At 52.8% G+C, this 25,490-nt stretch overlaps 1 protein-coding gene across 2 annotated transcripts in view; it reads left to right on the top strand.

The window, feature by feature from the left end:
* LOC127040445 (zinc finger protein 385C-like) overlaps positions 1-25,490 on the top strand; it is a 153,301-nt gene that overhangs the window by 36,105 nt on the left and 91,706 nt on the right. For both annotated transcript variants that reach the window (XM_050934608.1, XM_050934607.1), the window contains exon 2: positions 2,217-2,456. In XM_050934608.1, the coding sequence (XP_050790565.1) occupies positions 2,217-2,456 (240 nt within the window). The remainder of the gene's footprint in view (positions 1-2,216; positions 2,457-25,490) is intronic.

Genomic DNA, 25,490 nt, shown 5'->3' with positions numbered 1-25,490 from the left:
TGTGACCCTGACAGGAAACACCCCGGCTCTGCGGATAGGGTGGGGGAGGCCTCTAGACCAGGGTGCCGGGCCGGGCAGCACCGGGTGTGCTCGCTAATGGGACGTGTCGCCTCTGGGCCTGGCTGCCTCGGGGCTCTGGGGGTTAGCAGCACTGCCCCGTGTCTGACTGCGGAGGGCTCCTGAATGGGCCCGGTAAGGGGTGTCAGCCTGGCCCTGTATTAACAACGCCACCACCATTCGGTGCTTACCAGAGCACTGTCTCCGGAGAGCTGGCCCTGCCAGGGGGCTGGGCCGCAGCCTCACCTGTGCCAGGTGTATCCCCCCAGGGGACAGGACACGGGATGGGAAACCAGGCCTGCTGGGAGTGGAAGGCAAGGGGCTCCCAGTTCTCTGGGGCTCCCAAGCAGTCAGGTCTCTGCAAGGAGCTGGGGAAGGCTCAGCACAGGGGGCTGGAGCCCAGCTGGAAGGGCTGAAAAGGACGGTGAGGCAGGGCAGGTGGCCAGACTGTAAGCCAGGGGAGGCCCCAGTAAAGCACTGGGAAGCCTTTCTGAGCCTATTGGCAGATGCTGTGGTTCACTAGGCCTGGGGATGAGGGCTGGCCGGTTCTGTGGTGTGTTCGATGGGGGGTGAACACCACTCACAAGGGGAGCAGTGTGGTGGTTAACCAGCTGCCATGGTTTGCAGACAAGACAGACAAAGGGCAGGGGACAGAACGTGCGAGGAGAAATACAAACTTATGTTCAACCTGAAGTAACAGGAATGCCCGGTTCTCTGTTGCATCCAGGTCAGACTAGATGATCAGAATGGGCCCTTCTGGCCTTTAGTTGTACAAATCCAAGTGCCCGGTTGTGTGCTCTAACCACTAGATCCTGCTGCTGCTGAGTCAGTCGATCCCGTATAACACTTCCTGGTCTTAGGCACGAGCTTGTCAAGTAGGATGCCGGGACCTGCCTTGTGTCCCACAGACATGAACAGAGCCCCTCTGTCCAGCTGCCCCCGCGGTGTCTCAGGCTGGCTATACAGTATGTGTGTGAGTGTATGGTAGACACCAGCTGCGGGCTCCATCTTTCTCACCTCTCTGGGGCCCACCTTTCGTGGGCTGCAAATGTTCCACAGGCCCCCAAACTGGGGTGCAGCCGGGCCGCTCCCTCAGTGCCGGCGCGTCTCGGAGGGCATCGTTTTTCGTTGGCACGGCACATGGCGGTGCCACTGGGGGAACAAGCCGCTCCCTGGGAGCGATTTCCCAGCTCCCTCTCACGTATCCTGTGCAGGGCTGGCTCCTGCCGCCCTCCCAGCCCCCAGCACGCCTGTGGACTGAAGATGATTCCAAGCTCCACAAAACATGGCCAAACTCCTAATCCCCAGCCCAGTGTTTAAGTTGAAAGGGGGCACAAAAGCGTGTGGATGGGGGTGGCGAGCATTATATTTAATGGGGCCTCCCTGTCGGAGCTGCGAGTCCCGCCTTTTGGCACCTCCAGGGTCTCAGAGATGGCATTGAGGACGTAAGGGCCAAATGGAAGGGATTGGGCTGGCAGGTGCGATTCGCTGTGAGTGCAAAGTGGTGCCTCACAAAAGAGGAGGCTGTGATGGTCATGAAGGTGGGTGAAGAAGAACCCGCTTAGCTCAGGCAAGTAAAGGCAGCTTGGAATGTCCTTGCAGTGGACTCTGAGCTGGCTTCAGGCAAGACCCTCTTGTACCTGCCTGCTCCCTGGGAGAGATTAGCTACTTGCCTCTGGAAAGCCGGAGGCAAATCTTCCAGGGTGAGATCTTTTGCGTGGGCTAAGAGGATTTTCAGTCCAGCTCTCCATGCACAGAGGACACAGGCCAGCCCTGGGAGCATAGAGATCTGTCATTCACACCAGGATTGTTGCTGGTGTCAGGGAACTTTAGGGAAGTTCCTTCTTTCCCCATCCGGAGCCCATTGTATCCTCCCAGAAATGCACAGCTCCCCACAGTTTATGCATTAGGCAATGCCTCATGCCCTGAGCTATAAATGCTGGTCCTGTTGCTTCGGGAGCCTCTGCCATACCCCATGTCCTTAGAACCAGATCAGAGCAAGAACCGAGGCAGGCTGGGAAGCCAGGCAGGTGTGTGACCTAAACCCACCTTGTGTCCATGCAAGGTAATTCCCAGCTTGCCTGACCCCCTGTTCCTGGACTCAGTCCCTTTAAAATCCAAGCACTGGCTCACTGGGGGGTTTGTGCTTCCTCCTGTAGATATGAAGCGACCCCTGAGCCTGTCCCACCCTGCAGAGAACAGGATCCACCTGGTCGAGACGGTGGGGAGCCAGTCGGAGCAGCACACAAAGCGGGAGAAGAAGCACCAGTCGTTCACGCTGTGCGAGGTCTGTAACATCCAGCTCAATTCGGCCGCCCAGGCACAGATCCACTACAATGGCAAATCCCACCAGAAACGCCTCAAGCAGCTCAGCAAAGGGAAGGTGCCGACGGGCCCAGGTGAGTGCTCGGCCGGCAGGGCTACCAGCAAGGCAGCTGGAGCCCGGGGGCGCTGCGAGGGGCCTGCCTTTGTGGCCAGGCCTCTGTCATTATGGACATGAGTTGGGCTGACTAATGGCCCTGTTGTGTGGCTGGGGTCGCAGCCCTGGATTCCGACTGCTGCTGCGTATGAAAACCTACGTCTCAGGCAACTGCCAGCCTCCCGCAACGAGTCCAGCCAGTTGGGGTGGGACTTAGGGGGGATACCCCACGCCCCCAGGTAAAGGAATATTTCTGCCTCCTATTGGACACCTGTCACTCGCTAGGATCTCTGAACCCGGATGGCTTGGTGACCGCATGGCCTGTTCAGCTGTGGAGGCAGATCCCTTCCACGTGGCCTGTGTTTGCCACTCTCCGGCGTCTGCATGTTGTCCCCGTGCGTACACAAGCCCTGTCGCTAGCGCCCTGGGTCGACAGCGTCCGCTCTGGTTTTGTTTGGATGCCTTTTGCAGAGGTGCTGGGGGCTTCCGCGCTCCCCAGCTTGACGTGGTTTCCATCATATTTAGGGTTTGGTTCAATGGCTCTCAGCCCCCCATTGTACACGTTGCTCCAGCACCTCTGGCCTTTTGTGCACAGGAATGGCCATGCTGGCCGCCCTTGGGGATTGATAGCTGTTATCTGGCCAGGTTGCTCTGGTTGGATCTGGACAGTCTCCTCCCCTGCAATGGGGCCATCTGTTTAGTGTCATTTTATTCCTTCAGGTCTAGCTGCCCGGTACATCGATCTTTTGTAACTACCTCATGATGGTTCCTTTGGCTCACGAAGCTCATTAGATTTTGGGGCTAAGGGTGAAGGATCAGTTTTCATAAGCACTGACATCGCTGTCACGGGCAGGTTGGCCCTCGAAGGGGAGATGGGCCTCACTCTCCCCTGCTGCACCAGGTGGGGAGAAATGAATTGTCAAGTGATAGCTGGTCCTGTGACTAAACTAGAGTACTGCATAGCCATTCCTGGCCAGGAGGGGGCACTCGAGAGGTGCCTGACCCTGCTTAAATATCTGTTTTCAAACGCAAAGTCAGTGGAAATCGATAGGACTCAGGCGCTTCTGAAAAGTTTCACCTGCAATCCTTCTGCCCACGGGTTTCGGAAGCGGTGACCCTAATAAAGCACCGCGAGGTACTGTGCAGTATTCGCACAATGCTAAACGTAGATCCACCACAGCTGGCTTGTATATACAATTCTTTGTACTGACTTTGTACAGTCATTTGTACTGACTTCTCCGCTGCTCCATGTGGCTGTGCGGGGTGAGGGCTCAGCATAGTGTTTGCACTGACGTGTCACTGGTGAAATGTGGGCTTTGTCTGTTGTTAGCTCCTTTGGAGTCTCCTGGTGAGCAGACAGTGATTTATGACCTGCTGTGACATTGTTACTGGATATGTTGTACCACAGACTGCTCAGTTAAAAGCCAAGAGGTAATCTTTCCATTTAGTTCAACTGGCCCTGCACCCGTGTTAGACCCAGGGCTGTCAGGGAGCTCATGTTTTCCATTTTTGCTTCCTGTATTTATTGCCAGATTCACAGCTGCAAAACTTATCTTAGCTGGCAGACATCATGCTTGTCCTGAATAGAACTTCGTGGGCTTCTCCGTGTCCAGGTGGCCACTGGGTTGTGCTTAGTACATGAGCCTTTGTGCCGTATGCTATTGTGATGTAAAGCCCTTTGCAGAGAATTCCCATCGTGTGCAGCAGCTCCTGATGCAGTCCCAGTCAGACAGTGCGTGGAGGTGTCCTGGTTTTCCACCTAGAATTCTTCTATCAAACTCTTTGTGTTTCTCGGTTTGTTTTGCAAATGGGGAGCACCTCAGTTCTCTTTACTTCAAAGCCCTTTTCCTGCTGCTCCTCGCTTTTGCTAGACATGGGTTCCCCATAAAATGCACCCATTTATCTAAGCTCTTCACTAGAGCCCAAGTTTCACATTTACCCAGTGTGTTTGCAACTTCCTGGCCATTTTTCCGCAGTCTGGGCAGCGCTTGTGCGGCAATTTCTCTGTTGTGGCTTCCAACTGTGTAAGTCCTGTTTCTGCCTCAGCTGATTTCAATGAAACCGCTTGCAACCAAAATCAACACGTAGTATTTCTTTCTGTTGAGGAAGAAGGAGGATGTTTAGCTAGTCGCTCCGGCAGATGGGCTGAAAGTTCTGTGCCTCATATTACTTGTTTGTACAAGCCCCAATTCAGAGTAGGGCCCTGTTTTGCTTGGAGCTGTACGGACACACAGTCCTCACTTAGCTCTTCTATTCTAGAGCTTTTCAACTTTATGTCTCAAAGTGCTTTCCAACAGAGGGTCAGGATCATTACCCTCATTTTACAGATGGGGAAACTGAGGCACAGAGACTTGATTTGCCCTAGGTCACTGAGCAGGCCAGTAGCAGAGCCAAGACTCAAACCCAGGTCTCATGAGTTCTGTCCTGTGTATTATGCATTTGGCCCTGTTATCTCTCAGACATGCCGAGTGTTTCGTGGGCAGTATTTCCCAGCTGCCTGTTGAAATGGAACCTCTTTAGAAAGTTTATTGTTTTTAAGCAGCTTCTCTTTTTGGAGGTCCACGTTCCTGGAATTGTTTGTTGTTTAATTAGTATAAAAGGCTTTGATCATTGTCTGCTTCACAAGAAGACCATGGAGTATCCTCCCAGCACGCACGGTCACCTGCCACTGGATAATTCAGGTGCCAGCAGCTTGCAGTGGTGCAGAATTGCATCTTAACCCATTGTCAGTTTGCAAAATAACTCAGTGAATACATTTCCCTGCACCTGGACAGAGCCCTGCTTAAAAAAAAGATCATTCAGCGTCTTCGGCTTTGATTTCCTGGCTGGAGGAGGGGACTTGCCCAGCGTCACCCGGGGGTAATTGACAGAGCTGGGAACAGAACCTAAGTCTGACTCCTAACCCCTGGGCAGTGCTGGCTCTCCACACAGCTCTCCTCTCTCAGCAGCTGTTCTCAGGAGTTCTCGTGGTGGCTGTGCTATGTCAGTGTGGGGAGGGCCAGTGGAGTTCCCTGGCGACAATAAATACAGATCAGTGACTTTTCCCAGGGGAGGAGCCATTAGTTCTGCATGAAGCTTCAAGATTTTTTATTGGAATTCACTGACTTTCCCCTGCACACCTCCATTTCCTGACGTGTGTTTAAAAATGTCACCGCCAGCCTGGTTGCCGGCAACCTTTACCAGCCTCCTGAAGCGTGAGCCGGGGGGACGGGTGGCTGGAAATGACAAATTGAGGCTGTAAACCAGCTGACGGGTTTGGGGGTGTCACGGGGTATGGGGGAAGTCAGGGCCCTGCACCCCCGGCTTCCTGCGATTTACCGGGACTCTCAGCCAGCCAGTAACACAGAAGGTTTATTAGACGACAGGAACACAGTCCCAAGCAGGGCTTGTAGGTACAACCAGGACCCCCCAGCCAGGTCCCTCTGGGGGGCAAGGGGCTTAGACCCCAGACTTGGGGTTCCCTGCCTCTTCCCAGACAGCCCAGAACTGACCCCAAAAACCTCTCCAGCAGGCTCTCCCTCCTCCTTCTCTCCCCCTCTCCCTTTGTCCAGCTTCCCTGCAAAGGTGTTGACTCCCCCCACCCCCCTTCCTGGCTCAGGTTACAGGCTCAGGTCCTGTCCCTCCCCTAAAGTCACCCCCTGCTCTCCCATTCCCCATGCAGACAGTCCCTACTGCGTCACAGGGGGCTTGGTTCCCTTTGGTACTGCGCCTGGAGCTGGTCGCTCTGGGCTTCGAGGCTGGTGACGGTTGAACTAGGTAACGTACATTCCGTCCTGCAGGGGGTGCTGCGGCAGGAGCCCCCAATCGCCTCCCTTTCTCCCCAGCCTAGAAACTGCCTGGGCAGGCTGGGCGAGAGATGGGTCCTACCAGATCATCACAGGAGCTCATTGGGAGGGGCAGGCTAGGAGTGGGAGTAGCAGGTGGGAAGCCCCTGCTCAGCATGTTGATCCACAAAGCCGAGAACCTGCTCCAGCTGGCAGCCTGCCCCAGTCCTGCAGCAGGGATTGGCCCTGCTTTGAGCAGGGGGTTGGACTAGACACCTCCTGAGGTCCCTTCCAACCCTGAGAGTCTATGAGTCTGTGAGCTCATGTGGTAGCTCAGGGGCTGGCGGATGGAACCCCAGACCGACAGCGGGGTGAGCGGCTCAGCCTGTTGCCAGCTGAGGTCCCAGCCGCCAGTCTGCTCAGCCTGCTGCCAGTCTGGAGTTCCATCCGCCGGTCCCTGTAATTGTATAATATGTTACTGGCACGTGGAACCTTAAATTACCGCAAATAAATGCAGACTTGGCACACCCCTTCTGAAAGGTTGCCGACCCCTGTGGTAGCAGCTCACGGTCCTGGGTTCTGTCCTGTCCCGTCCCTCCATGCAAGCAGGGTCAGTGTGTGTTCCCTTTGCCTGGTCTGGGGATGCGGTGAAGAGTCAGGGCTGTCAGCTCCAGGCCAGATTCATTTGATACATTTAGATAGAACCGCAGTGGGAATGGCAGGATTCTGCTGTGCTCTCCATGCCCACTGGGCCCCCACACCAGACCTCGCTCCAGAGGCTCTATGAACCCTCCAGTGTTGCTGCCGATCCTGCGCCGTGCAGCTTGAAACCAGTGTGTGGAAAACCTGGAAACCTGGGCAATGCAAAATGCTCCTTCTCCGCCAGACATCGGGCCAGATCCCCAGGTGGTGTAAACTGACAGTGGTGGGGTGACACTGTTTCACATCAGCTGAGGAGCTGGCTGCACTTAAACTGAAGAGTCCAGTGTGCAAAGGGGTCTGATCCTGTGCTGTGCTGGGTACCACCCAGAAGGCTAGCTGGACTCAGTGGGATGCAGGCCAGTTGCAGGGTTAGGTTGGACGGTACTAAACTTCCCAGCTGCCACTGTTTCCTGCGACAGAGCTGTAATCACCCTCGAAAGCAAATCCTTCCTGGTGCATTCACAGTGCCCAGAGATGGGGTCTGACTGGGAAGGGTGCAGGACTCCTTTTGGAGAGGTGAGATCAGGCTGAGGGGGAGCTGTAAAGAGACGAGACGATGTCCCTTTGGGAGAGGGCCAAGCCCCTTGAGTCTTTAGACGAAGGCTAAAGTGGGATTTGAACAGTTCTTACACCTGGTGAATTTCACCCAGTGCAATTTCATAAGCAATGAGCGAACTCGAATGCAGCTTGTTTGTTAAAGTATCGAAATCAGAGGGTTTTAAAAAAGAGAGAATAAATGATATAAAATAATATGAAATTGGACGGAGACTGAATGTCCTTCTGGGACAGAATTGTATCCTGGCAGACAGCTTGTCTGCAGCAAAATCAAAGGTAGCTTTTATGGTTACTGATAGATTTTTCCCATGATCTCTCCCTCTGGCTTCGGGGATTAATTCCGCAAAGACTCTAATCACTTACGTTGTGCAGCAGAGAGCCGTGGAAAGAACATATTGGCAAACAGAGACAATAATCAGCACTGTTACTATTTATTAACTGCACCCAAAAGTATCCCAGCGAAATCAAATGATCGTTCACAGGGGATTTCCTTGTCAGGTAAACCATGGATTTTTTGCTGCCTGCCGCTGGATTTCAATGCAGGAAGAAGCTGGGAAGTTGGGATGAGAGATGCTTTTGTTCCTAGGTTGCTGGTTCAAATCCAGCCTGGGTTAGGAGTGACTTAAAGTGACTTGTGCTCATAGGTGCTGTTGCAAATCCCATCCATTTTTATTTGTGTGGCTAGAAGCCCCAGCCAAGATCAGGGCCCTGCTGTGCGCAAGAGACAGTCCTGCCCCCAAGGAGCTTCCAGTCAAACTCGATAAGACAGACAAAGGCCAGGAGGGGAAACTGAGATGGGGAAGTGACTTGTCCAAGGGCACAGAGCAGGTCTCTGGCAGTGTTGAGAACAGAACCCAGCTCAGTGCCCCTAACCACACATTGCTATTGGATGGTGGGTCTCAGAGCAGTTCCTGTATCTATGTTGCCCACAGTGGCACATGCCAGGTGAGGTTCTCGGGTCTACTCTGTGCAGGTCAGATTGGCGACCCCACCGGTCCCATCTGGCTTTAGACTTTATGAATAACAGCAGTTTGACGGCAGGGTTAGCAAAGAGGCTGGGGGCTGAACGGGCTACAGAAACCGTGCTCCTTTCGGATTCTTAGAGTGGTATCCAGTCGCTGCTGTAATCAACTGTCCTGCCCTGTGTCCATGGGGAGGACTGATTTCCGGGGGGTTGTAATGTACTTGGACGCATGGAGCTTGGCATGTTCCAGGGAAATGTTTTTTCCCTCCCATATGGGCAACAGAGGCACGGAGAGACTATGTGACTTTTCCAGGGTCACACAAGGTCTGTGGCAGAGCAGGGGATTGAAGCCAGATAGCCCAGGACATTGCACTAACCACAACTCCATCGTCCCTCTCAGGTGTTCGGGCATGTCTGGGAGAGCGAGCGAGGCACAAACCATGGGTGTGGATACTCTAAACGTGCACTGAACAGTCGTTCTCGTCTGTTCCCCCTGGTGGTGACCTGAGCTTTTCCAGCATTGGCCTCCCCTATATCACAGCATCTGTCTGCCCAAGCAGTGTAGCCAACTTCCATTGCAGGGTGCTGATCCAAGTCCAGCTCCAGCATCTTCCGATCCTCGTTAGCTGCTCTGGTTTGGGCAGCGAAAGGCTTCAGCTGCCCGCTGTTCTGCGCTGGCCTGGGGGTGGCAGCAGCGCTCTGTGCACCGTGACCTGAGGTTCACTCAGATCCCAGCCCGGATGCAATTGTACAAATGATGCTGACGGTAATGTGATTTGTTGTAAACAGTTCAAAGTACAAAAATTGCATTCTCCAATGGGGATTTCAGAGCCTGTGTCCCACCCTGAGCTGAGAGCTGATTGGAGAGACAGGGCACAGCTATGTTTTCCCAGCAAAGCAGTACGCAAAGAATAAAAGAGGCTGGGTCTGATGTTTCCCATTGCCCTGCACTTTGTACCATCTTTTATCCCCCTGCACGGTGGATGCATGTAAAACACGGCGCTGACACCCACTCTGCAGTGGTGTGAATGATGGCACAAGACACACGGGAATGGAGAGTCAGGCCCACTGCGTGTTTTGCACGACGAGCCATCGACGGGTTGGAGGTGCAGTGCCGAGCAGCCCCTTGCAGACAGATCCCCCACAGATGCTGCTCTTGTGTTCCAGAGCTAGCGTTCCAGCTGCCTTGAGTTTCCAGCAGACCCAGAATTTACTCCCTTGCTGTTTTTGGCTCCCAAAGTACAGTCCCTTTTGCCAGTGTCCCAAAAAAGTCATGGGATATAAGCAGCCGTTGCAGCCGAGTTCCCAAAGCAGCTGTCCCTTGGGCCCTGTCAGCTCCCATCTTGCTGGAATGCAGCGAGACGGAGCATTCTCATCAACCGGCCCTTCCACTCAGATGCAAAATGACAGGGAACTTATCCTGTCTCCCTCAGCTTCAGATATTGGAGGTAACAAATAAGAGAACCCGTCCGAGCAGTTAGCACCTGCAAAGGGGCATCGTTCTTGCTCCGCTCAAAACTGATGCTAGGTTGGGACAGGTAGACGCAGACACCAAGAGCCAGATCCCCAACTGGTGCAAATCAGTATAGCAGCTCGTCAATGTGACTCGACACAGCTGCTCCCTCTTGCCCTAGTCGGGGTCTGGACACAGGTCTCACAAAGCCCCCAGGTGCTTTGGAATTAGACTCTTCCCTAACCAGGTTTGTCCCAGGCTGTTTCCGCGTGGAGCCAGAGACAGGCCCCACTGTGCTAGCTTGGATTGAACTGGTGAGCTAAAAATAGAAGCATGAGCTGCCCGAGGACGTACCCAGGGTCTCGGGAGGGATTGTGCCCTCCTGCAGCTCCTGCTGCCATGGCTACGCTTCTGGTTCTAGCACCTTGGCTTGACTGGAGGTAGCACAGGCGTGTCTCCAAGCTGGAAGTTTTGCCTTCAACTCTGCACAGACGGGGAGGGGTGGGGCTGTACGACTCTGTCTTGGGTCTGAAATCCCCAGATGTCCCGGCAGGGTCGACTCACCAGGTAAGTGAACTGAGTCCAGTACACAGGTCTTCCAGGTGAGTCCCTTCAAATCATGTCCCCTCTGCTCCCCCGAGAGCTGAGGCTGCTGCTGTCTCCTGGGGGAGAATTCCTCCTCGCCCACGCAAAGGCGCTGGAAGGGCCCAGCCTTGCTTCCCAGAGCTCGTGGCATCTCCACTCCACTTTGATGCAGTTTCCTAACGTGCTCCATGGAAATACAGCATGGAACTTACTTGCCCTTGATAAGGGAAAGCAGTCGGGTTTCTCCAATTAGCTGTCAAAGTGTCTGTCAGGGCTCGTTTGCAGGGCAGCGGAGTTTGAGATGAGTGAAGAAATCCATGTGACGGCTCGTGTCACTGGTGCTCTGCATGAACGGTCGTGGGGCCGTTGGATAGTGTGTGTATAAAATGAGCCCCCGTGACGCTCCAGCCACCGCACTGCTTCCAGGAGTGGGATGGGGGCTGGTGCCTGCACAAATTCTGTATGTGGAATAACAATCTTCTGTTCTATTGTATTGTTCTCTTGGCACTCAGCGGTGGGATCAGCTGTTTCCAAAGCTCAGTGTGTTGCTGGCAGGGTGGGTGCTGAGCTCTTTTGGAAATTCAGCCACTTGTTTAGCTGCCCAAGGGGAAGATAACCTTCCTGCCTATGAACCTGGGGGCAGACACAGCCCCAAATCCCACTCTGCCCTTGCATGCTGGGCTTCTGACGGTGCCTGCTGAGTTGGTGACACGCCCAAGTTTTGGAGGTGAGAATCCAAAATGCCTCAGCACAGAGGCTGGATTGCTGGGGGAAGCGGGGCTGGTAACGCCTTAGGCAGTCTTGTCGCTCCGGATCAGGATGTGGCTTGGAGAGGAAAGATCTTTGTGTGTTTAAGGCACTGGACGGGGACTCGGGAGATCTGGGCTCAACAACTTGTTCTGCTCCTGGCCTCGGGCAAGTCACTTAATCTCTCAGGGTGAACCCAGGTCTGGGGGTCCCGGGCTTGTAGACTCAGGTTTGCAATCTGGCACGTGAGTGTCCACACGGCGTTGGAAACCTGGGGTTATAATCGCTGGATCTGCGTCTGAGGCCCTTCTCCTGGGCCTGTGGCCCCAGGCGCCCAAAGACAGCAGTAACCATGTCCCTCTTTGGGATTAGGTCACTTTAGCTGTTGCCTGCTAACAAGAGTAATGCCAGTGTGCTGGTTTTAATCCCTCTATGTGCAGCCAGTTAATTGCCTTTAATAGACAGTAGGGGCTTCGTGTGGGCTAAGCGGCTGTGATCAAGCCCAGTGCATTGATTTAAACAACATGCAGAGGTGCAGGATTACACCCTAACCTGCCTGGTAAACAAGGCCTTCCAGGCACCCACGATTTGCCATTCAAACCGCGTCTGTAAAAGCTGCAATACATCCTGAGTGGGCCCTGGCTGCCAGGCTGGGGAAATATCGCTGATGCGGGGGGAGCAGAAGGTCCTGCTGATCGAAAGTTAGAGTGACGGACCAGAGTCGATACCATTTACCAGACCCCTCTGGAAGTCCAGGGTTCACATACAGTTGGACCCAGAACTAAACCAAGCCTGGTTTGGGTTTCTCAGAATCCCAGCCAGCCCTGAGAAAAGCCTGGGCTGGATAGTCGGGGTGTCGGTGTGAACTTGTACAGAGTTCATGGGCTGGGCTGGGTTTGGTTTGTCTGTATTAACGAGCTTGCTCAAACTCATACTAGAGTCAAAGGAGAGATGCCCACTGGCTTCAGTAGGGGCTGGATCTGTTCCTTCTACAGCCCATTGCAGCCAGGAATCTCAACGGCACTTTGCAGACATTCATGAAGCCACAAATAAACCCCTTCCCTTGGCCTGAAATTCCCATTCTGGGCTCTGCCCTGCGACCTTGGCTCTCTGGCTCAGCCTGGTTCTCCAGGGAGTCAGGTGGGAATGTCCAATACAGCAAACCCGGCAGCGCAGACGGAGCTCTCCCAGATCAGCCCCCTGCACTAAGCTTCCTGGGAACTGAGGGGGAAGGGAGCCCGGTCGTGTGTGCTGGGACTTGCTGGGCTCTGCCATGTGACAGCCTGGAGCCGCACCACAGAAAGAGCCAAATGGGTTTTCTCTTGCTCCTGTGCAGGGAGAGAGGCGCAGGAGCCTGACGTGACAGATCCTTGCTGACATTTGGAAACCCATCTTCTGATGCCAACAGCCCAAGCCCAACTGAGCAAAGACAAAGGCGCAAACGCGTCCGGTGAGGCTTCAGTAGGGAAATTTGCTTCTCTGCCTTCCCTCAGTTCCCACAATAAGTTATTGCGTTCCTGCTTTTGGGACTTGTCTGAGAAATTTGGCAGGAAGCGCAAAGGGTACAGCTGGCCTCTGAGACATGCTCGCAGCGCTCATTTGCCTGGCCTGGCTGAGCGGGTTTGTGATTATGATGTCTGCTGACAGGTTTAGTTACAGATACCAAGGCAAAAAGAACAGTTGGGAACCTAAAGGAATGGGGGTGGGGCAGTGTGGTCTCCGAAGGGACTGGGGTCCCTAGACCAAGTGAAGCTGCCACATTATCCTTTTGTAAATTCCTCCTTAAAACGTACCTCTTCCCCGATGGCTACGGATCCTCCCTCGCTCGCTGGCAAGCAGCTCACTGTGACTTCGGCTCAGCTCTGTTCACTTGGTCACCTCGGCCCCCTACCCTGCCCCTTCCTCCTGCCTGTCTGGTAGCTTGTGAGTGTGCTGGGCCAGGGCCAGTCATTGCAGCCTGGGAACGGGGAGACCCGCTGTGTGTCCGTGGGCCAGTCACGTAGAGTGTCTGGGCCCGAGATGTGCAGGCATCAAGCTCCTGGTGAGTTCAGTGGGCATTAGGTGCCTAAATACCTTCAAAAATCCTTTCCTCTGGGCCTCGGTCATGTGTGAACTACGGAGCTGAGAGCATTTCCCTACCGCCCAGGGGGCGCAAGGACAAATACACTAACGATTGTGAGGCTCCAATTCTACAGTAATTGGGGCCCATTAAGTACCTACAGTAGGTAGGAGCCCTGCACAATCCTTGTCTGGTATTCCTAGTGCTACTGCAATCCAGCTAAGAGGAGCAGGTTATTCCTCGCACGCTGAACGGGGACATCTTCCCATCTAGGCTCGATTCCCTCCAGCCCCGTCTCTTGGGGACGGTGGGGTGGAGAAAGCAATGGTCATTATCCCCTGCTGTGGCGGAGCTGCGAATGAACCCCAGGTATCGCTTGCTTTAACCAGATCCCTCGCTGCTCCTGTTGTTCTGTGTGTAAGTTCCTGTTGGGGCTGGTTTCCAGCAGCACCCCTGCCATGTGAACGCCCAGCCAGGCCCAGCTCTCTTCAGAAGACGGACAGACATGGGGTGGGGAGAAGAGGTACAGGAGAGTAGTCCAGGAGCCATGTTTTCAAAGGTATTTAGGCATCTAATTCTCCAGATAGGTGCTTCCGGGAGCTGATTGTCTGAGTGCCCCCTGTATTTTAAGGGGTCATTAATATCCTCCAGGCTTGCCTGATGCAGCACCTTGTGGTATGCGTCATTGATACTGTTATGGAAACCAGCGTGGAGCGCGAGTCACCATGGTTCATATTTTAAGCTGCTATAAACATGGTGAAGGACAAATTTACAGAATTCTGCTGCTCTGATACATTTGGCTGCTCCATTCAACTGCAAGCAAAGACATCCGAAAATAACCTTCCAGATCAGTTGGAACCGACCAGAATCTCTGTAGGAGAAATGGATGTTCTCTCACAGTACGTTTCCTTTCTTTTTCTTGTGTGGGATTTCTTCCTTTCCTGGTTATTATGTGCAGTATGGTAACACCTGGTGGCTCTCACTGAGATGAGACCCCGTTGTGTGAGGTGCTGTACACACACACGGCATAGCTGCACTGCAATCAGGTGTGCTTGTGCTCGTGTAGGATTTAACCCGTTAACTTCTATTGATTCATGAAAGCAAATTGTTGTTGTTGATGAGAGGGAATCTTTCCACAAACTGTTGCAGGAAAACCAAACTGGAATCAAACTCTCTTTGGGGGAGACCCCTCTGCAGAAAGCCAAGGCAAGCCCAACAGACCAGTCAGGACCCAGTTAGCTCATGGGCGTTATGCTGGACCTCCGCTCAGGGTGAGTTTTGCTCTCTAACTCCCCTGCAGATGCTCCATGAATTTTGCAAACCCCAATAAAAGTCCTGTCCTTTATTTCTGATGAATTAATAAATGCATCATAATTTGTCTTCTGTTCTATTATTTCAGAGTGATTTTCAGATATACCAAAATATGCATTGATTAGCTATTGACATGTGCTGGGAGGTTCTGCCTGTACAGCAGGTTGCACAGGAGATTGGCCCCTCTTTCTCTCTGCATATGGATTTCAGCTTAATCATTTCATTGGCTTTTTCAGTACAGATTAGTTCATAAAGTGTCTTTAGCTTTTAAATATGCTGGCCAAGGAAGATGCAGTGAAGTTACCAGCTGCCACTTACCGCCAGCATAGTTTGGGCTGGCTGGACAGGGCATGATGGGCGAGATGCTAGCAGGTGCTATGCGCAGGAGACCGCCTGAAAACTCCCATGCAGTGTGATCGAATCCTGCCTTTCGCAAAGCTCCATCCATGTGAGGTGTTCCACAAAGCACCCCAGAGCGGGATCTAGGGAGAAAGGAGCCAGTCCAGCATGCCACAGCTCCCTAGAGACCTGAGCTAACCCTGTGTGGATGATTTATGCTCCTGGCAGGATGATCCCACAGTGGCTCTATCTGGCCATGCCTGGTTTCTGTGATACCAGCTGTCAGTGCTGTGGCCATTGATGATGATCAGAAACATCGCAAACAGTGAAAGAAGTGAGAGGAAGGAGGTTTGGGGGTGAAGGCATTGGCCTGTGAGGCCGGCAGAGCTGGGTTCAGTTCCTGGTGCAGCCACGACTTCCCCCCGGTGAGTCCTTTCACCTGTCTGTGTCTCCCTTCCCCATCTGTAAAATGGGGCTAAAAGAGTGCTGTGATATGTGGTGTTTGTCTTACAGCTTCAACTGCTGGAGGCATGTGCTGAGCCAGGGATCTTGGCTTTCTGCTGGAAAAGAAGAAGTTTCTAGCCCTTGTGGTTGTGGAGCAAACCTTAAAAAACTGGAGTGTGACCTTAAGGCTCAGCCTAGAAGGTTACCCCCACTTTCCCCCTCCAAAAAAAAACTGTTTGGGTTTTTAATCTTTTTTCAAGCCTTTCTCATGATTTTTTGGGAGACTGACTCATGATTTAAATGCATTTGTCTGATTTGTCTATTTAGACAGTCCATGCCACAAAGCGCTTACAATCTCTTATGATACGGATGTGCAGCACCTAGCGCAGGGGGCCCTGGTTTCAGGTGGGGTCTCGAGATGCTGTTGTCCTAGACAATAATTAATAAGTAAAATCAATAAGTGAAACGGTAAGGAGGGCAGCAATTTCCTGATACAGAATTACATCCCTTTGGAACAAATCTGCACTGTATCAATATCTTCGTTACTGATCTGGAGGATGGCATGGACTGCACCCTCAGCAAGTTTGCAGATGACCCTAAACTGGGAGGAGTGGTAGATAACGCTGGAGGGTAGGGATAGGATACAGAGGGACCTAGACAAATTAGAGGATTGGGCCAAAAGAAATCTGAAGAGGTTCAACAAGGACAAGTGTAGAGTCCTGCACTTACGATGGAAGAATCCCATGTACTGCTAGAGACTAGGGACCGAGTGGCTAGGCATCAGTTCCGCAGAAAAGGACCTAGGGGTTACAGTGGACGAGAAGCTGGATATGAGTCGGCAGTGTGCCCTTGTTCCAAGAAGGCTAACGGCATTTTGGGCTGTATAAGTAAGGGCATTGCCAGCAAATCGAGGACATGATCATTCCCCTCTATTCGGCATTGGTGAGACCTCATCTGGAGTACTCTGTCCAGTTTTGGGCCCCACACTACAAGAAGGATGTGGAAAAATTGGAAAGAGTCCGGCGGAGGGCAATGAAAATGATTAGGGGGCTGGGGCACATGACTTATAAGGAGACGCTGAGGGAACTGGGAGTGTTTAGTCTGCAGAAGAGAAGAATGAGCAGGGATTTGATAGCTGCTTTCAACTACCTGAAAAGGGGTTCTAGAGAGGATGGATCTAGACTGTTCTCAGTGCTACCGAATGACAGAACAAGGAGTAATGGTCTCAAGTTGCAATGGGGGAGGTTTAGGTTGGATATTAGGAAACACTATTTCACTAGGAGGGTGGTGAAGCACTGGAATGGGTTACCTAGGGAAGTGGTGGAATCTCCATCCTTAGAGGTTTTTAAGGTCCGGCTTGACAAAGCCCTGGCTGGGATGATTTAGTTGGGGTTGGTCCTGCTGTGAGCAGGGGTTTGGATTAGATACCTCCCGAGGTCCCTTCCAACCCTGATATTCTGTGATTCTATGTACCCTCTTGTAAAGCAAAATTCACTCTGCTCTTTACAAAGCTACTGGCTGGGAATAATGAAAAAAGCAAATCGCTCCAGGGACGCTGAGAAATATCAGGAAAAGCTCTTCCTAACTTGGTTACAGACCTGAAGGTGACAAGCAGCTGTTAATACCGAGATGGGAAAAAATACAGCTCTGCGAATGCAGGAGGGACGCAGACATTTTAAGGTCTGATTGTTGTCAGAGACAGTTCAGTGCATGTAAATATGGGATCGTGGCATTTCTGCCAAGTCTTTTGCTACCTCCTTGGCATTACCTGCCAAGTCTTCATGCAGAATTCCCTAAAATATGAGGAATAAAGGGGAAAGTCACTGGAGTCATTCGTGACTGAGGAGGGAGCAAAGGCTAATCCCTTAGCACTGGGGTGCATTTGAAAGGAACAGAATAAAATCAACAGGTCTGCAGGTGAGCCACCCGTCAGTGACAGCAGAGGGAAAGAGACAAGTGGTGTCATTCAGATCTTCCGAGGCTGAGGGAACACTCAGAAGCCCAGCAAGCTGACACAGGTCTGAGAGCTCCCGGAAGCGTCTGATCTCACTCCAGCAACACTCAATGTTTGTATCGCTGCCTCTGATTCCCGAGAGGAGGAGGTCGCTCACGAACCCCCCATGAAGTCTCTTAAATCTCATCGGAGAGTTAGGGATGTTCCACCTGGAGAATGTGAGGAGCCAGGGTTGGGCGCGGGGTTTGTGGTGGAGAACACCACGGGAGTCGTTAGGCGGAGGCCAGCGTGGGATTGCAACGAGTGCGCGTTACTGGGCACGTGGCTTCCATTCTCAGCCCTGCAGCTGATTTGCTCTGTGACCCTGAACCAGCTGAATTCACGGTGCCTCTGTCTTGCCTGTCAAGTGGCTCGGATCATTTCCTACCTTGCAGAGGTGTGAGGAGTCCCACCTACAGGTTGCAAAGTGCTTGGAGATTCCTGGGGGAAGTGGGCTCTGCCTGATCCTGGCAGTAAGGTCTTGCCACTGGTTTGGAAGAACAGATGGTTTTAGGTGAAGAAGACAGCACCTGCTCCAAGGCAAATTGCTTAAATCTTGACGTGTCAGATACTGCTGTGAAAGGGGCTATATAGGTACCTGTGTATTCATAGGTGCATCTTCAGAAAATAGAAATTTTCTATTGGACTGTGCCTAGATCCTGGGCTGCTGACCCTGCTGTGGTGGGGACCTTCAGAAATGTGCAGAGCAAATAACCTAATAATAAAATAGGTACACTCCATCAGTATTGACATTTGCTCAGGGCCCTATCAAGATTTATAGACTCGAGAGAGAACTATTGATCCTGGAGAAGCAGAGGCTGCTCTGTGCTTTGTTAATGTACATGACATACCAAAAAGTCATGAATTTTTCCCAATACCTGGGAATCCATTCTAGACTGTTGCTAAGGTTGCAAGGAAGAGTTCAACTGGCGAATGCACCCACCTGCTCCCTAAATGTACCATGCCCTCAGGACAGAAGGGGTCAGTCTACAAGAAGATAAATGGTCAAGACTTAATCAAGGTGACTTAACTTTGACTTAAACCCAAATTTTTCATAGGCTAGATGCAAGGAAACTCCTTGTGTCTTGGTTTTGCTGGTTGAGGTGGAGAGCGTTACCTGTGTCTACACTAGGAGAATGGCTGAGGGTTAGCTAACCCTGACCTTTCTTCCTAGTCTAAATATCCCCAGTGGGGCAAGTCATTGTGGTGGAAATCTCCATTTGTACCCTCCTGAGCCTGCTGGTCTCCAGCTTTGTATCTTGTCCTTAACCCTCGTGCACCATGCTGCGTTTTAGTCCCTGCCCCAAAGAGCTTATAGTCTAAACAGAGCAGACAAACAAAGGGCAGGCGGACATGCTGTCCTCTTTCCGATGTGTTTCTGGCTGTGCCCTTCGGAGGGGAGGAAGGCAAGCTTTAGTAGAAACCAAAACACAAACTGGGGCGGGGGTAGGTAAAAAGGCCGAGTGACTCAGAGAAGCACGAGCAGAGGCTTGTGAGTAGTGTAAAGCTGTCACTGTGATTTAGGCCTGGCTAGTTAAACTGTTTCATGCGCACAGACAGCAAGTCGTAAGCAATATACAATTTCCATATGAAGGGATGATCTCTCCTAGTCATGCTTTCTGTCGCTTTTCTCAGGGTGCTCTCTCTCCTCTCATGACATGATGCTATCACAGCATCTTCTTGTGGAGGGGAGAAAAGTGGGTTCCGTCAGCTGGGGAGCTAACACCAACACAGTGCGCGGGAACCTGGTGTCCTGTCGCCCTGTAGCTGGGGCTTGCAAGGAGGAAGTGTTTAGCTGGAGGTTTCCTGTCTGAGGTGGCCCATGAGTGTAGTATCTCAGCCTCACAATTGTTACTACCTTTGTCCTCACAGCCCCCATGAGACCAAGCAGTGCAGCTTCACGGCACTGGGCCAGGGACTGGCCCAAGGTCTGTCTGGGCCAGAGTAGGAACTTGACTTTGCGTCTCCAAGCCTCGAGCTAGTGCCCTCCCACTCGGCCTTCCTTCTCCTGACACACTGCTGTTGCAATGACTATTGTTAATGGGGGTTTTTAAACTAATGAGGGCAGGGAATATCCTTCTGTGTCTTTGCCCATGCCTGGCACAGTGGGCCCTGGTCCTGCCACGTCAGGAGCCATAATCAGCCTATATAAAGAGCCTTGCAACCTCAAATGCTGGCAGTACCCTTGGGAAATAAGGCGCCCATTTTACAGATAAGGGGAGTCAACCTACACAGGGGATGTGACTTGCATAGGTTCACGGAGCAAGTGAGCATCAGCTAAACTGAAATAAGCCTGGTTTAAACTGAATTAGGTGTGTCTTTGTGACCTTTTGAACAGGTCCAGTGAAACCAGTTTAAAATCATATTCTTGAGGCCTTGTCTACACAGAGATTTACACTTGGGTAACGAAAGAGGGGAATTGAAACGGATTTGGTTAAATTAGGGCAAGCCCCTGTTTAGATGGGCACTCACATTTCGGTTTGAGTTTGGCTTATTGTGGTTTAAGATAAACTGAAATAAAAACGTCCACATGTGAGGTCCTGCCACGCTCAAGCAGTCGTGGTGTTGTCAGCGTCTGCATTGGTGCCTTGTGACCGGGCTGAGTGCCCTGTATTGTGCCACTCCCTGCCGGGGATTTGTCCCCGTTGGGTTATCACGGCGCTTTGGAATAGCCATGGCTCCCACGCTGAGTGTACAGCTGCACCTTTGGGGCTTTGTCTTTAGAGGCAGGTGACAGCTGCTGGCTGTGTTTCCAGGGAGAGACGCAGCTGGGATGTGATGGGTAGCGCTGCTTTGCTCTCGTGACCAAACATCTTCTTCATTCTCCCCGGAGTGCAGAGGGGCAGGGGGTTTCTCCCCAGTGGTCCCGCTGGCTCGTTGTTCTGTGTGCTTAGGAAGTGGCAGGGCAGCATGTGCCCTGTTGACTCACCCTGTGAAATGCAAGGAGGAGGCTCTCATTGGACAGAGCGGAGATGAGGAAGTGAGAGCGTTTCATTGTGTTGGGTTGGTTTCTCTGCAGCTAGAGAATGGCCCCAGCGCCACGGTCCCCCTCAGCAATCTGCTGCATGCGTCGAACTCAGCCAGCACCGCTCCCAGATACAGCCCAGCGGAAGGTTAACTACGGTGCCTCCTGGCCTGCCCGCCCTGTGTTCTCCTCCCCGCACCTGGCAGGTCTCTCCGCACATCCATGAGGCTGCGGAGCACTGCACAGTCACAACCAATATGATCTACTTTGGTTCAAGGGCTCTTAGATTGGGGTGATTCATAACAAAGCCCCTGGGGTCTCCCCCGGGTGACCCCTCCTCCATCATGGGAGTGGAGTTCAGAAATGTATTTTCTGTTGTAACCTGGGGTATAGGAAATGGTGAGAGCCACTGGTCTAATAGGTTTCAGAGCAATTTGTTAGTCTCTAAGGTGCCACAAGTACTACTGGTCTAATAGACACAGGTGTGTGTCATGTGCAGAGTACCATGACAGAGACCGTTGGTTTTCCTGTGCATTTGGACATGGGGTGGGGGAGGCAGTCATGTTTCATGTGCAATATAACATGGCAGAGACAGTCACCTTCAATAGCCTTTTAACAGACTTGACTGGCTCATCAGACCCCTCAGTCTTTGACTTGTCTCCTGATTCTCATGGACGCACTGAAGCTGAGACCAGGGGCTTCCTTATCCCTCACTGAGCTGCACTGGATTCCTTGGCACTTGGAAAAAATGCTCCCTAGTTCCTCTTCTCCCCATCAGCTGGTCTGTCATTGTGACCTTCACCCCATCTTTCTATTTAAAATGTGTCTGCTGACTTCTCTGCCTCAGCCGCTCCCCGGCATTATCACCTCCTGCGTGTAAAAATGCTCTCTTGTAACAAATCCAGCGTGAGCAATCTGGGCCAGAAATGCTGCTTATTTTGATTTCTGTGATATAGTAATCCACATAAGAGGATTGCAGTTCTTCCATATTCTCTCCTGCTGACCACCCTAGGAAAACTGTCTTTTGGATCCTGATTTGGGTCCATAGCACCCATCAGCATTTGGGCAAGAGGAGGGGGCGAGCAGGTGTCCTTTCCATTCAACTTCCCCCTTTCAGTCCCATTCCAGCAGAGTGCACGGATTGGTTATTCAAGACTTCATGCTGGGATCGCTTTTGGTGGGGGACTGTGTGCATGGTCCAGCCATGACCCTTGGATCCTTGCACCTGCAGTCATGGCTCTGGCATTTTTGCTGGCCTGGAAGGTTTCAAGACTTGCTCTTATCCATGTCTAAGCTGCAGTTTATACGCAGTGACCATAGTTAAACTGCAGTTGTGCTGTTAATAACAAATTGCTGCTCATTCGTGTTAACTGGAAACATGATGTATTGACTTGTATCTCTTCAGTGTTGTACCTTATCCAGGTTCATTGTGGCTACTCTCAGGCATGCCGTTAGCTTTTTCCTGTGAGGAATCAGCAGCATTTAGAGGTTCTCAGAGCAGAATTGCTGGGTAATTACACTCTAATTAATCACTGTATTATCAAATGTAGCCTCACTTTGTTTTCCTTCCTCCTTTCTCCCTATGATTTCTATGACTGCACCCCCACACTATGGTTCTGCTGCGGGGTTTGTGCAGCACCGGACACACCCAGGCAGGGGAGGGACAGCCCCGTTGCCTCAGGACCTTTACTGTGTTTATCCTCAACACCCCCCTGTGAGGTAGGGCTGATGACCCATGCCTGGTGATAGTGGCGGGGCAGAGTGAGGGCAGCCGACTTCAGCAGTGTTACTGAGCATGCTCAGTCTGTGTGAGCATGCTCAGTACAAGCCAAGCAACAGATTGGGGTGGGGGAGCATGTGACCCCGCATGCTCCCCCCACGTCACCTCTTTATTATCCCCATTGTACGGTCTGGGAAACTGAGGCACAGAGGGTAAATGACTTGCCCAGCATCACACATGCTGTCTGTGGTGGAGCTGGGAACTGAACTCGGGTGTTCAGGCTTCCAGGCTAGTGCCTGAATAACTGGACTGTCCTTTCTGTCATCTTTAGCCCCTCTGGACAGCTCCAATATTCTCCTCTCCTGAGCTGGTGGGGGGCCAGGTTCTGATCTCACTTGCACTGGTGTCTGTTGAATTCACAGCTCGGTGACCTAGTTCAGAGTGTGGACACTGAACTCATGCAGTGTATTAGCCCTGCAGGCGCTAAGTTCCCCCCTGCACGCCCAGGGTTAAGCGGGGGGTGTCTGGGTGGGGAAATGGGATTAAATGGCTCTGGGAGTGAACGAGCCGCGTCACTCAGGACTGTGCGTGATGGCAACACCATAGAACCAGACCTCCGAGGAGAGGAGAGCTGCTGAACGCTGCTGCGCTTTCCCCTCCCGCTCTTTGCTCACTGACAACAGGCAGCCAGGCACAGATGGGTTAGCAGCTGTGCACACAGCTATATGCTGATGCCATGTAGGTGCATCCGCTTGCATTTGCTTAAATCAGCCGGCAGCCCAATTTCTTTTGGGGGGATGCGGAGGGGGCAGAGCAATTGACACAGAGACCAGCCTTCCCTCTGCCCGTCGCCACTGAATGTGGCGATGAACTAGGCCTGGCTAGCCAGCCTCCCCTTCCAAGGTGCAAGCAGGAGGAACAGTCGTACAATCCGGGAAGTGCTCCAGGTTCATAGCACAAGGGTCCCAGCAATGGCTGTGGTGAAAGCTGGGTCCTACTGTCTGCAACACGGACCCCAGGAGCCATCCAGAGGCCTCGTGGGAGGTGACTGAGCAGGGCAGCCCAGCTCCCGGAAACTCCGCCTGTTTAAATGGCATAAGAGCAAGAGTCTAGCTGCCTACGCAGTCTGGTGCTTCACCTGGTGCCTAGCCGCAGGGAGGGTTTGCTGCTGCAGCAGCTTGGCCTAATGCTTGTCCATTTGTATTTCATGCCCCCATGGGAGAGCCCCTAAGAGACATCCAGGTGCATCGGCGCCTGCTGCCCTCGGGTATGTGAGTACGAGAGCCAAGCCTCCAGCGCTGGGTCTGCCTGTAGGAGAGGAAGGTGATACCAGCGTGACCTGACGGTTCTTCCAGAGACCGCTGCCGGCTCCCAGTCCCAGCCTGTGCCAAGTCCTGTCTGGACTCAAGGGGGCATCTGCCTCAGGCCATGAATTTGCAGGCTGGCAACAAGGTTCTTGCGGGGAAAGGTGGCAGCCACATACGCTCTTCCCCCGGACCTGCTGGGGCCTGTGACGTAATGGCCTTTGGGGCGACCTATTTACAGATTGATATCGAGCCCAGCAGCCACAGGTCCGGCTGGTGATGCTCAGGATCCCTCTGAGTGGAGGCTGCTTGGACTAGGGTGAAGCTTTGAGTCTCAACTGGCCACGTTGCCATATTAATGACGAGCCCAGACACCATCTGCTCCATTTCAACCACATAAAGCACGGCCCCTCGTGCTCTGCGGAATCTGCCAAGGCAGAATGCAGGGCACCGTGGGTTAGAAGTTAGCTTTCTGCAGCTGCTCCTCTTCCAAGTGAGAATCGAAGCCAGAACGCAAGTGCCGCTGAGCTCCTGAGTGGCCTCTTCACATGGTCGGGGAATGTTAATTAAATTGGCGATGAGTCTGCTGTGCATCTGGCTTGTCCCATCCTGGGCACACAAGGGCTTTGTTCTGTCCAGAACAGCGTAGGTAGCCATATTGGGTGGCCTGCCTGCTGCAATCTCCTCCTTGAGGGGACTTTTCTAGCAGCCTAGGTGTCCTAGCTGAGATCAGGCCCCATTGTGCCAGGCGCTGTCTGTACACATAGTGATGGTTTGTCCCTGCCTCAGAAAGCTGACAGTTTAAATGGACAGGGGATGCGAGGGGACGGGACTCACCCCAGGTCCCTCCCAAGGCCAGTGGAAGAGCTGGGATTAGACCCAAGCTGCTCTGCCCACTAGACCTGCTGCCTTCCTCCTTTCCTGGCTCTTGTGAACAAGTGAAAGTCCCCCAACCTTTCCAGTAGTCAGAACTGCAGCCACCTCCTCTCGGTCTTCTCCTTCGCTTCTCCCACTTCCAGCCTCTTCTCCCTCCCTCTCTCTAGGTTTTTCTGCCACGCTCCTGGCCACAGTATCCTAGTCCCATACAAACCGATCTTCCCGGTAGTCGCCCAAAGAGCCAGCGTCTTCCCTGCCCCCACGCCCAGACAAGCAAGACAGTGATGTTTTTCGCCCTGCCTCATTCCTTCCCTCTTGGCCCCTCCATACGATGATGTTGATACAAGTGCCTTCTCCTCAGGAGCCTCTCTGCCTCCATCAACACTTAGATACTCAGCTCTTTGGGGTGGGGTCTTTTTGTTCTGTTTGTACAGCACCGAGCGTGGTGGGGTCCTGGTCCGTGACTGGAACTGCCAGCTTCCACCGTAATCCAGATCGTAATCGCCTTCCTTACCTGGGCCCCTTCTTTTCTTCCTCCCTTTGTGAGCAAGTTCACACCGGCTAAATGCAGGCTGCCCCCGCTTCCCAGGAGCACTGGAATTGCCAGTCCTGATCAGCCACAATCCATGTAGCCCATTAAGCTTCACAGGAAGGTGCAAGAAACCCCTGCCGAGGAACCAGTCTGTGTCGGTTCTTTACTCAGGGGATTCGCCACTTTGGGAATGGACTGCATCCGGCCCCACAGCCATAACCACTGAGCTGGTGTGGCCCTTCCCCAAAACACTTTTGCAAGGGACACCAGTAGCCCAGGTTCCGATTCAGTAGGATGCTAAGTGCGACTAACTTCCCTTTAGGATCCTTTCCAGCCCTGGTGTCCAGGGCTTTTGGTGGAAAGTTTCCCACTCCCCTCCCATTCAGCCTTCGCTCTAGGCTTTGTGGCTGGCAGACGCTGTCCTGATGCTGCTCGTTAAGGGGGAGCTGGCAGAAGAGCTGCTGCCCCACAGAGGGTGACTGATGGGTGCCTGCAATGCATTGTGTGGGCTGTTGCCTGCACATCTGTGGCGATGCGAGCACCACGCCTCTCAACTTCACTTCAGTCCGTGCATGGGCTCTTCTGCTGACCCGTGGCGTGAAGCTGCGCAATGGGCTGTGTCAAGGAGGGGATACGAGCGGCGTGGCAGGAACACGGGCGTCAGCTGCAGCTATGAATTCTGGGGACGACTTGCACTGGAA

The sequence above is a fragment of the Gopherus flavomarginatus genome, chromosome 25, assembly GCF_025201925.1.
Source record: "Gopherus flavomarginatus isolate rGopFla2 chromosome 25, rGopFla2.mat.asm, whole genome shotgun sequence".
NCBI classification, from domain to species: domain Eukaryota; kingdom Metazoa; phylum Chordata; order Testudines; family Testudinidae; genus Gopherus; species Gopherus flavomarginatus.
This window is presented reverse-complemented; position numbering and strand designations above follow the sequence as displayed.